General features: G+C 32.0%; 1 protein-coding gene across 2 annotated transcripts in view; it reads left to right on the top strand.

Annotated features, from left to right (window-relative positions):
- LOC118203381 (uncharacterized) overlaps window positions 1–12,283 on the top strand; it is a 70,422-nt gene that overhangs the window by 3,405 nt on the left and 54,734 nt on the right. For both annotated transcript variants that reach the window (XR_015042878.1, XM_085822975.1), the window contains exon 2: window positions 2,662–3,218. Coding sequence is in view for 1 of the 2 variants with exons in the window: in XM_085822975.1 (XP_085679101.1) it covers window positions 2,662–3,218 (557 nt within the window). In the remaining variant the exon portion in view is untranslated. The remainder of the gene's footprint in view (window positions 1–2,661; window positions 3,219–12,283) is intronic.

Here is a 12,283-nt window from a genome sequence, read left to right as displayed (position 1 = left end):
AAATTATTTTTCAGAATTGTTAGACTTTTGATCCAGAAACACGAATTAAAATTAGAATATTAGATTTTGTTTCGTTGCCGGGTGAAACTTTTTTTTCCCCAATGGCGTATTGTAAACAGTTACAGTTTTGTAACAGAACCCATTAATATATACTAAGGCCAGACGTCGTGGTCTCTTTATTATGAAGGCACCTAATAGGTCGGCCACCATTGCCTCCTGTGAAGGGACAGACAGTTACAACCATGACTTCTCCAAGATTCAAACCCAGCCCCTTCGGTATCTTAGTCAGGCTCTCCCATCTAGCCACCATGTGGGCAGCTGCCAGGTGAAACTTCATAAATAATTTTTCATTCAGTAAGTACTATTTTAGAAAAGAATAATTTGAACAATAAAATTATTGCCTATTGTGAAACAATAATTTTATTGTTGACACTAACGCAAATTTTGGTGGAAAAGCTAGAAGAGGCATCAATAACGTTTTTATGAAACAAGCTTTTGAACCAAAAAATTATTCGAGTAGGTTGTGCAGTGCACATTCTACACAATACTATTCAAACAGCATCTGACTTACTTTTAGTGGATGTTGAAAATATTATTTCAAAAATTTATTCTTATTTTTATATATGTACTGTGCATGCCGAAAGTTTGAAGGATTTTTTTGAAAGTGCAGAAATCGAATATGAAATAATTATTGGTAACAGCAAAACACAATGGCTAGCTTTTTTACCAGCTGTATAAATTATTAAAAAATATATGAACCATTAAAATCATACTTTTTATCATGAGATAAATGCCCAAGAATATTGCCGCTCTTTCTTGAAAATGACACATCACAAATTTGGCATCAGTTCTTCCACAACCAAGCTACATTATTTCACAATGCTGTGAAAATTATTGAAGAGGACAAAATTTCAATTACAGAAGTGTCAAATGAAATTGATAATATAAAAACAAAATTGCGAGAAAGAACTGATAACAATTACGTTCCTTTAGTTATTCAAAAGGACATCACTAGGCTGGAAGAACAAGGTGCCATATTAAACGATATAAACCTGATTTTCTGAATATATAAACCTGATTTTCTGAAAGAAGTCAGAAATTTTTATAATAACTGCTTGGAATATCTTGATGAACGGACAGTTCAATTCGAGGATATTAAAAAATTCCATTGGGTGACATTAAAAAAGAAGATTTTATGAGAATATGTGGAAAAATCTTTTTTATATATTAGTAACTATTTTCCAAAAAATAATATTTGTGAAAATGATCTTTTTGATGAGGTGTCATTGGTAAAAAGATGCATTACTGATGAAAAAATTAAATGTTTGTTGTCTGCAAATGTGGAAACAGACAAAAAATGGACGAAGTTATTGCTTCATTTTAAACAGAATAATATTTTGAAAATTGTAGAACACATGCTCTCTCTTCCAGGAACAAGTGCAGCAACAGAATGTGTTTTTTATAGTATCAATAAAATGTTGACAATTGAAAAAGCGCAGTTGAACATTAAAACTTTAAAATCTGTATTAAGCCGAAAATATAATTTGCTCAATTCGTGTGAGAAATTTCATGACATTTTAATAAATGATCCGAATCTATTGCAAAGTATTCACTTGGATAAAAAATATAACTGTGAAAGAAAATCATAATTTTTTCAGAATAAAATATTAAATTAATTAAAAAACACAATATTCAAATTATTGTTTTTTACAAATAGTTTTATAGTTACCAATTGTTAATAATATATATATTTTTGTATATTTATAGACAAGTATATGAATGTATATAATAAAATATATTTTTTTGAATTATTGGTGTTCTTTCATAACTAAATTATAATTCTCATTTCATTCCATTTGTCCCACTTTGTCTCAATGAAAATGTGGTCATTTTATTTGAGCACCATGCAGGTGACATTAGGAATTTGCTCAGGTCTGCCCCCAATTTTGATAGAGACCACCCGGGGGAAGGGACAAGTCCGAGGTTCTCCCAGCTGTGTTTCCCTACCTCTAACTTCGCAAGTGGACTTCCACCTCACTGCATATTAGAGTGCTGCACAGACACTATACATTTACAAACATCCATGCCTTCTCCAGGATTCGACAGGAGTCAGCATTGCTAACCACTATCCCAGTTGGGTAGCTGTTGTTGTTGTTAAATGTTATGTTTTGGTGTTTCAGACTGGTATGAAGCCAAAGCTTGGGATATTTTTTAGAAATTTCTTCATATTTATTGATACTTTAAAAAAAATCTTGGCAAAGGAAAATGATTCATATATATATATATATATATATGGGAAAAATAACTGTTGGTGCTTTTTATATGGTTTTGTTTCAGTATTATAATCATATTTAAGAAAATTGGTGGTAATTTTTATGGATAGACTGTTTCCAGTATTATAATAATAATACTTTTTAATCTAATAAAATCATGTAACATGAATATAAAAAGTAAACAAATTTTTAACATTTTATCCGTTTTGATTATTGAATTGCCGAAGCGCTAAATTAGAGACTTTTTTTAATTATCTTTTCAACTGATTTTAGAAACTATAACAGCAACTGTTTATTTTAATAGATGTATCATTGCCTGTACCTGTTAAAATATTTTAAGTAAATTAAAATTTTTAATCATGCATATTTACTCTTTTAAATCTTTTAGCAAATGTTGCAACCTTGAGCACAAATAAGGCAACACAGACAGATGGTTTGTCAAAGAGTAAATATGAGCTTGAAGACAGATGTATTTCTCCTATCAGTGTTAAAGAAAGAGTGAATGATTTAAACATGCTTACTGATCGACTAAGAAAAAACAGTATTCCTATTTCGCCTGAAGTTAAACCTCACAGTTTTCATGGCAGTCCTTGGAGCTCACCATTAGGATGTTCTAAGTACTTAAGTGTATCCGCTGAAAATATCAGTACACGAACCAGTCCTTTACCTGAGTACAAGGATAAAAGTCCACTGACATCTTCTCAAGGTGCTCTTCATGTGGATATACAATCAAAATTATCAAAACTTCATATTTCAGAGCAGATGATACCTTTAAGAGAGGATGCCATAACGCTGAAGTCTTTAAATAATTTACAGAAAATACCATCAAAAATGACATCATTTGAGGTAAAAAATCTTGTATTTCTTCTGCAGTCTGGAAATGAAGATATATTATTAAAAACTCTGTATACTGTTTCAAATTGTGCTACTTTTACCAGAAACCAGGTAATTATAAGTATTTTGCATATATTAATATATGTTTATGCTAAATATATGTATCATTTATTATATATATGTATAAATATTTTAATGTCCTTATGTGTGTCTTCAGTTTTTCATTTTATTTCAGAAAACTTAAAATACTTTTGTTCAGAGTTTACAGTTTGTGTTTATTTTATTAAATTTATATTTTTGCTTTATGAATTTACCTGTTTATTTTCTAGTTTCCAACCAGAATATAAAATTTTGAAATGAAACTTTGTCAATTTGATGCTATGAATGAATTTCGTGGCTCATTTTAAATTTGCAGATTTTGTATGTATTGAGGCTATGCTGTTTATAAACAAATCCTGTTAAAAAAATTCCATGTTGCAATTTCCAAATATGGTAAGTTATTTGATTAAAAAGTGTCATAATGTAATGGAGAGGTAAAAAGCTTTGCATTTGGCTGTTGTAGTTATTTTAATTAATAACTGCTGAAACTACAATTTCAGATATTTTATGTATGAACAGAAACAAAAGGTTTGAGTATATTTAAGGGTGAACATTGGATTATCATTAAGTTGTTTCACTTATGGTAAACTGAATAGTTGAATGTTATGGAAACCCTATGATGAAGTGATTGGTTGCGTGATTGCGGTGAATTTGAATGACAGGAAAAGATTTGTATGGGATTGTTTGTGTGTTGGATGTTGGTTAGGATGTACGTTGGTTATTTTGTTGTTTACATGGTAAAATGGCTGAATGCGGTAAGATTACTTTTAATTAATGCAGTAAGATTAATTAAGTTTCTGTATGATTTAGAATGAAAGGGGAAAAGTACTGGTGTGTAAATGAAGGTTTACTTAGTAGCCGTTTTAAATGTCCTGTTTGTATGAAGGAAATGTGATTGGCCGAGCGTCGGAGGATACTGGCACTATGGAGGATATTTTTTCCTCCTGTTTTTGTGAATTTATATTGCAATGCCAGTATACAGATTCTAGTTCAGATAATTTTAGGAAGTTTTTGGATATATACAGTCAAAAGTCGTTAATCCGGACTCATCGGAACTTCAGCGATTCCGGATTATAGATCGTCAGTTTAAATCTGGTAAGATGGCATGCAGAAATTATAAAATTTAAAATATGAAACAGTAATTTATGAAATAAAGAACAATTATGATCTAAAGGGTATCAAAATTTACAAAAAAAAAAAAGCTTAATATTTATTTGTTTACTTTATTAAACATTTCCTTCAATGTAAGTTGTTTAAGTTGCTTCGTTTTATGTGATAATACTTTCTCTTTAATTCTATAACCAGACGTAATTTCCTCTTCAGTTACAAAGTTCCGCTGTTCAAGTCCTATCATTGCTGTGTCGAGAATACCGACTAATTTGTCAATCGAAATTTTTTCGTTTTCAATAACCTCTGTGTCACTTTCTTCACTATCGGAAGCGAATTATAATGAGGAGGAATTTGATTTAAATCATATCAAAGATGGAGTACATCGAGATAAAATACTACATTTAGTAAGGAATTATAAGCCAAATAAAATAAAAACATCTGCTCTGAAGATAAGGATAGTGCTGACAGATCAACTTCCAATTGCGCTGCGGCGTCCCCCCTCCCCGCATGAAATTGATAAACAGATTTCGGAATGGTTAGAGAAACGAAGGATATGCCTTTATCCATTTTTTGCAGCGTTTCCACTTTTTGTTTAATGGACTTCGAAACATACTTTCGCTTTGTAGATCTTTTACATATTAGTAAATATATATCGGAAATTCTATTTGACATAATCTAAAGTTCAAGCTTACTTTTATGAAATTGCTCTAACAGTCTGCAAAAAATAATAAGCCGGATCCAATTCAAAGATTAAGGAACAATGCAATCTGCAACATTAACTGAATTAGATAATTTTAGCTTAGCTTATACCATCCATTATACAGTAAACGCGCATGCCCATACGCATATTCGCAGCCATAAAGGTCTTACGCGCATGCTGCAATGCGACGCATTAGCAGAAAGTTTGTAGCTTTGAGGTCCAGATTATAGATCATTCCGGATTATCTGTCTGAATTAACGACTTTTGACTGCATATATATGGGCTCTAGTGTAGAATTGGCTGCTCCTTTGACTTTTTAAGTGAAAAAGTCGATGTGTACATGGAGAAAGTCGAGGGAGTGCACAGTGCCAAGTTTATAAAATTCTCTGAGGTTTTTCAAGTGAAAATATGTCGATATGTACATAGATATTGAGTTTGTGCAATTCTTCGATTTGTTATTTTGGCTTTGTGTGGCAGCAATTTTTGCGTTACACAAAGCCAAAATAACAAGTCAAAGAATTGCATGAACTCCGTGTCCATGTACCTCCAAATATCACAAATTTTCACCAGGGGGACCCATAAATATATTTTTATGTACATGGATACTGAGTTTGTGCAATTCTTTGACTTGTTATTTTGGCTTTGTGTAACGGCGATTTTTGGTTCAAAAAATTGCCGCTACGCAAAGCCAAAATAGCAAGTTGCACAAACTCGGTGTCCACGTACCTCCAAAAATCATCAATTTTCACCAGGGGGCACCCATAAATATATTTTTACGAAACGAAGCAGTTATGTTTAAAAAGATTGAAGGAGTAAGTTAATAATGATCTATAATTTTACAATATAGAAATATTTTTATAATATGTATATATGTATGTAGTATAAGCTCTGTAAATAAAATATAAAATAATCTGATAGGGTGATCACTATATATTTGAATGATTCATAAAAGGGAGACTTAAAGATAAACATGCCCATTAATACAAAGATTACATTTACTGACAGATGTAACTAAAAACTAAGGTTTGACGGGTTTTCATACCCGGTTTTAGAAAACCAGTTTTTAAAGTAAATTTGTCACGTTCGAAAACTGTTTTTAAGAACTGATGTTATTATGTAAAAATTAATTTAAAACTTATTTAATTTACACTATTCATTCTATGCAACTGGAAGCTAAAAGTTATCCACCTTCAAAAGATAACTATGTGAAAGTTATTGACCATTTAAAGTTTGGATTTGGTAGAAAGGACTTATTGATTGAAGTTTACATTCAAGATCTTTTGGCGTTAGTAAATAACAAATCAGTCAACAAGTTAGCTGATTTATACAATAAACTTGGTTCATATCTACAATCAATAGAAACATTGGGTGTAACAACATCAAATTATGCAGCAGTGCTGTGCTCTGTTGTGGAATCGTGTCCTCCGACAGAAGTTTTAAAGGCTTGGGATAGGTTTAGACTCAACAGAGAAGTTAAAGAAGGGGAGTCAGTCCTTGCAAAGGAAAAGATTCTGAAAATATTGATGTCCTTCCTACATCATGAAGTAGAGGGTGAAGAACATCGTGTTTTAGCAGAAAAGGCATTTGGAAGTGGTGTTAAATGAAAAGAATTACTTGCACCAGTTCAACGAGATGAACCTACTGCTGCTACTTTAATTTCAAATATATCTGCAAGAAAAATTAGTTCTATATTCTGTGACCATCTTCATCTAAGTCAGGATTGTCAAAAATTATCAACGAGTTACAATGACAGAAAATCTTAAGTTATGCGACAAAAATGCTGTCTTGTTTGCCTTAAGCCTCGTCATATGGCCAAGCAGTGTCACAGTAATGTGAAGTGTTTGATTTGTGCACGAAGGCATTACGCATTACTTTGTCCAGATTTACATAAAGATATCAATTCCTCATCAAAGGACAAAGTAGCAGATGAAAAGCAAAATTCTACAGAGACTCTATTGACAAATCTTCCTTCAGAACGTGAAATATATTTAAAAACAATCACGATCAGATTACGGCACAGGGGCAAGGAAATATGTGTTCAAGCATTAATGGATGATGGATCGCATCGTTCCTATATTGAGAAGAGCTTAAGTCTGCCTCCTTCTGGAAATAAAGTGTTATCTCAAGGCCTGTTTGGCGGAGGAATTTCACCAGTTGCTGAGCATAATAGATATACAGTAACTATTGAAAGTTTAGATAGAAAATATTCTACTTCTATGTCTCTGCTTGATCAACAGAAAATTTGTTCAACGCTACCCAGAATATGTGATGAAACATTGCTGAGCTTGCATCTCAAGGAATAAAACTGAAAGATGTTGGAAGAGATACGCCACCTGTACAAGTTCTTCTGGGAGCCGATGTACTTAGGAGCATTTTGACTGCAAGAATTCAGATATTTACATATGGAGTTTCAGCTATAGAGACTTTACTAGCTTGGACAATTTTAGGACTAAGCAAGAAAAGGCAAGTGGTTTATGCGGGCACATTAAATCTTCAAAATTTTGAGTTGCCGAAGATATGGGATTTATAAGTTTTAGGGACTACAAATCCTGTAGAAAGAAAAAATAAGATCCTTCTTGAAGAAGAAACTTTGATCCATTTTAAGAAAACCTAAAAGACATGGCAAGATGGACGTTATGAAGTAGCTTTGCCATGGCTAGCTAGGCGTCCTGCTCTTTATGATAAGTACAATTAGCTGAATCGTGACTTCGCACGGTAACAAAATGTTTATTAAACGAAAATAACTCTGAAGCCTACGATGCATTATTCCAACAGTGGAAATTAGAAGGCATCATAGAAACTGTTTTAGTGGAGCTGTTTAAGCTTAGTCATTTATCTCCCTCATAGACGTGTTATCAAGCCATCCAGCAGTACTAGGAAGGTTCGCCCAGTGTTTGATGCTATGCTTCTTTCAACCGGCCCGGATATGTTTCTTTAAATGGGTGTTAGACTGAGTCTGACTCATCTGATGGTTCCCATGCCAGGAATCAAATTCAGGCCGCTGGGGTGAAACGCTTGGGCCTCATGGTAATGAGATTCCGGAAGATGTAAAGGTAATTTAAAGCGATCGTCGAGTAGTGCCTGTTAAACGGATGGACTTGTGAACTGCTATTGACACTTTTTCCTAGACTTAGATAATTGTAATGCTTTTTTGTATGTTCTTTAATGTTACATTCACTTGTTTATAGTTCTTAATTCAGTTTCATACCATGCATTAAAACTTATGTCTGTTATATATGTATACATTTTCATTGCTTCATTTTACGTTGCTTTTAAGGCAAACTTGCCTGCAATGCAAAGGGGATGAGGATGTTGCAATCCTATTAAGTTTAGCATTTCCTGTTTGTTATTATTTAATCATTTGTTTTGTAGTTTTATTCGATGTTTGAATTTGGCAACCAGTTTTGTTTTTTAATGTTGTGATCGGAAAATTCCCGTTTTAAGCAGATTAAGTTATCTGGAAAGATATAGTTTGGAATATTTCCAAATTTTTATGTAGAAACCGATTCTGATGAAGCACAACTCGAAGAAACTACTCATCAGAGTAATGCTTTTTTAAAAGAAGCAATGTAAAAATCAATTCTTATGTTTCTTGAAGATCCCGAAGAAAAACTTACATATCCAATGACACTGAAAGCTGAATTTTCATTATTTGAGAACAAGACTTGGCCAAAATAAAAACATCCACCATTCAGTAGATATTTTATGTTTATTAAAATCCTATTTTCTTAGGAGAAATTAAAATTGGTGAAAATAACATAAATATTATTTGAAATTTTTGTTTGAGTTTTTGTTATTTTGTATAAGCAATATGTAATTCTTAATGTTTTTTATATTTTGACTTTGATTTCGTTTTTTGTTATTTTATATAAACTAAATAAAATATTTTCCCCTGTTTTTTATTTTTATTTATTTATTTATTTATTTATTGACAAAAATTCAAAAACTACTTAAAACCTGTTTTGGGGAAATATTAAATTCAAAAACCAGTTTTTCAAAAAAGTCGGTTTCTGTATAAACCCTACTGAAAATAAGGAATAATTTATTCTTGCACAACTAATTCTTGATATCCAGGTTCTTTACATGTCATCATGGTGTTATATGCACCCTACAATTTTATATAGCTTACATTTTCAGAAAATTGATGACAGGCAGCAGAGAGATGTGTGATGCATGCTAGCAGAGCAAGGGAAAGTAAGTAAGCATGAAAATAGTCGTTTCTGTGTTAAAATTTTGATGTGTGATTGGATAAAAAATATGATGCTTTATATAAGATGGCATGCCTTAGATTTATATAATCATAAACAGTTAGTAATTTTAGGACACATTTTAGACTAGAAGTAACCGAATTAAAAGAAACTATAGGTAACCCCTGAAGAACACGGTGCTTGAAGAACATAAAATACCTCCGCCCCGATTTACACTGTTTCAAACTGCATGATTTTTGGAGTAATTCTACATGTCCAAACGTTGACTCCTTTTCCATAAAGTCACTTACTCGCTGAATACGGGAGAAGGAATTCCCTTCTGGCAGTAAAAAGTTCTGGGTGCATTCCAGGTCCATTGTAAGAGTCTCCTTTTTTTTTTAATGACCTTTGAGGGTGAAATCTGGTAAGAAATATCTATATGACCTTGTTTGAACTCATTTGAATGTATCTAAAGTGCAGGAGATACTGAATTTTGGATATTTTCAATTAAGTCTTTTTAAAAGTGTTTGATCAATTAATTTCTAGTTTTTTTTTTTTTTTTTTTTTTTTATCCTTAATTTACAAAATGTCTGCTGAAAGTCAAAAGATAGTTCGAAAAAGGAGTACAATTTCACTTGAAACTAAAATAAAAGTTTTAAACCAACTAAAGAAAGAAGGAAAATTATCAGTTGATGCAAAGACAAAGAACTTGGATAGGGTTTCTATTCATACAATAAAAACGAACGAAGAAAAAGTAAGAGAGTATCCATCAATGGTTCATTTAGAAGTTAAACGGAGTTTTTGTTCAATAAATGTAAATACAGTCAAAAGTCGTTAATCCGCACTTGTCGGGACTTCGGCGATTCCGGATGATTGATTTTTCCGGATTATAGATCATCAGTTTAAATCTCGTAAGATAGCATGCAGAAATTCTAAAATTTAAAATATGAAACCGTAATTTATGAAATAAAGAACAATTATGATCTAAAGGGTATCAAAATTTACAAAAAAAAAAAAAAAAAAAAAAAAGTTAATATTTATTTGTTTACTTTATTAAACATTTCTTTCAATGTAAGTTGATTAAGTTGCTTCGTTTTTTGTGTGCTAATACTTTCTCTTTAATTCTATAAACAGACATAATTTCTTGTTCAGTTACAAAGTTCCGCTGTTCAAGTCCCGTAATTGCTGTGCCGAGAATACCGACTAACTTGTCAATCGAAATTTTTTCGTTTTCACTAACCTCTCTGTCACCTTCTTCATGTCTTTATCCATTTTTTCCAGCAATTCCACTTTTTGTTTGAGGGACATCGAAACATACTTTCGTTTTGTAGATCCTTGGGGAGCTCCAGCATCGGAAATTCTATTTGACATAATCAAAAGTTCAAGTTTACTTTTATAAAATTGCTCTTACAGTCTGCAAAAAATAATAAGCCGGTTCCAACTCGAAAAATAGATAATTAGATAATTTTAGCTTATACCGTTCGTTATACATAAAACGCGCACGCGAAAACCTATTCTGCGCTTGTATGCGCAGTCGTAAAGGTCTTACGCGCACGCGTAAACGCCTATGCGCATGTGTCAACGCGGCGCATGTGCAGAAAGTTTTTAGCTTTGAGGTCCGGATTATGGGTGTCCGAATTAACGACTTTTGACTGCATTATGAATACTGAGAAAGCACTTTCCATATGGATTGACTATTGTATAAATAAAAGAGTGCCTTTGAGTAAGAATATTATCAAACAAAAAGCGCTTAAGAAATGTAAGCATTTACAAGAAGGCCAGCAAACTACCTCAGAATAACAATCGCAATCATTTTGTGAAAGTAAAGGACGGATAGAAAGGTTTAAAGAAAGGTATTTTCTACACATATCGGGCTGCAAGGAGAAAGTGCTTCTGCAGATGTAGAGGCTGCTTGTCAATTTGCAACGGAATTGCAGAAAATAATCACAAATGAATGTATTCTTTCAACAGATCTAGTTTTTAATGCCGATGAAACAGGTTTAAACTGAAAAAAAAAAAAAAAAAAAACTGTCACCTCGTACATGTAATTTAAAAAAAAAAAAAAAATCAGAGCTCTATGCCTGGATTCAAAATGACTTGCAGTAATGCATCAGGAGATTGTAACATGAAACCATTTTGTAAAAATAAATCGGTGATTCTCGCTCATTGAAAAACTTAGATAAAGAGCAGCTACCGGTTTATTGGCGAGCAAACAATAGAACTTGAATGACTTCGTCTATGTTTGCAGATTCCCAACTGTTTTGTGCCTGATGTAGAAAGATATTTAAAAAAGAAAAATTTGAGTTTCAAAGTATTGCTACTACTAGACAGTGCCCCTGAACATCCAAAGGAGTTAGAACATCCAAATGTAAAGATAATAATTCTAGCACCAAATACTACATCACTAATACTGGATCAAGGTGTAATATCAATATATAGTGCATAATACATATAAATATCTTTTCAATCTATTTTGGATAATTTAGAAGCTGCATAAAATCAGACACCAAATTTTGAAAGAATTTTCAGTGTTGGGTTGCATTAATATTGTATAGTTCAAAGTCCGAGATCCAGACTCGTTGGGACTTGGTGATTCTGGATTTGGGATTTTTACGGATATTAGAGCATCAGTTTAAATTTACTAAGGTGGCATGTAGAAATTATAAAATTAAAAATATGAAATCCTGATTTATGAAATAATGAAGCATTCGTAATCTAAAGGATATCAAAATTTGCAAAAAAAATTAATATTTATTTGTTTACTTTATTAAACATTTCTTGTGATGCACATAGTTTCTTTTCTTTTCTTTTTTTTATTATACTTTCTCTTTAATTCTATAGACAGGCATAATTTCTTGTTTAGTAACAAAGTTCCATTGTTCAAGCCCTGTAATTGCTGTGTCAAGAATTCTGCCTAACTTGTCAATTGAAATTTTTTTGTTTTCTGTAACCTTTTTGTTATTTTCTTCACTATTGGTAGCAGTATTTTCTGGATCTAGAATCATACTACAGATTTTACCCACTATTAATTTAGTGATGATTGGGGCATTGTCATTGCAATGAAGAACTTCTGCTATATC

Source organism: Stegodyphus dumicola, chromosome 1, assembly GCF_044657685.1.
Source record: "Stegodyphus dumicola isolate Sdum_Otavi_A_Nest chromosome 1, ASM4465768v1".
In the NCBI taxonomy this organism is placed as follows: domain Eukaryota; kingdom Metazoa; phylum Arthropoda; class Arachnida; order Araneae; family Eresidae; genus Stegodyphus; species Stegodyphus dumicola.
The sequence above is the reverse complement of the archived record's forward strand: the minus strand, read 5'-3'. Positions and strand labels throughout refer to the sequence as shown.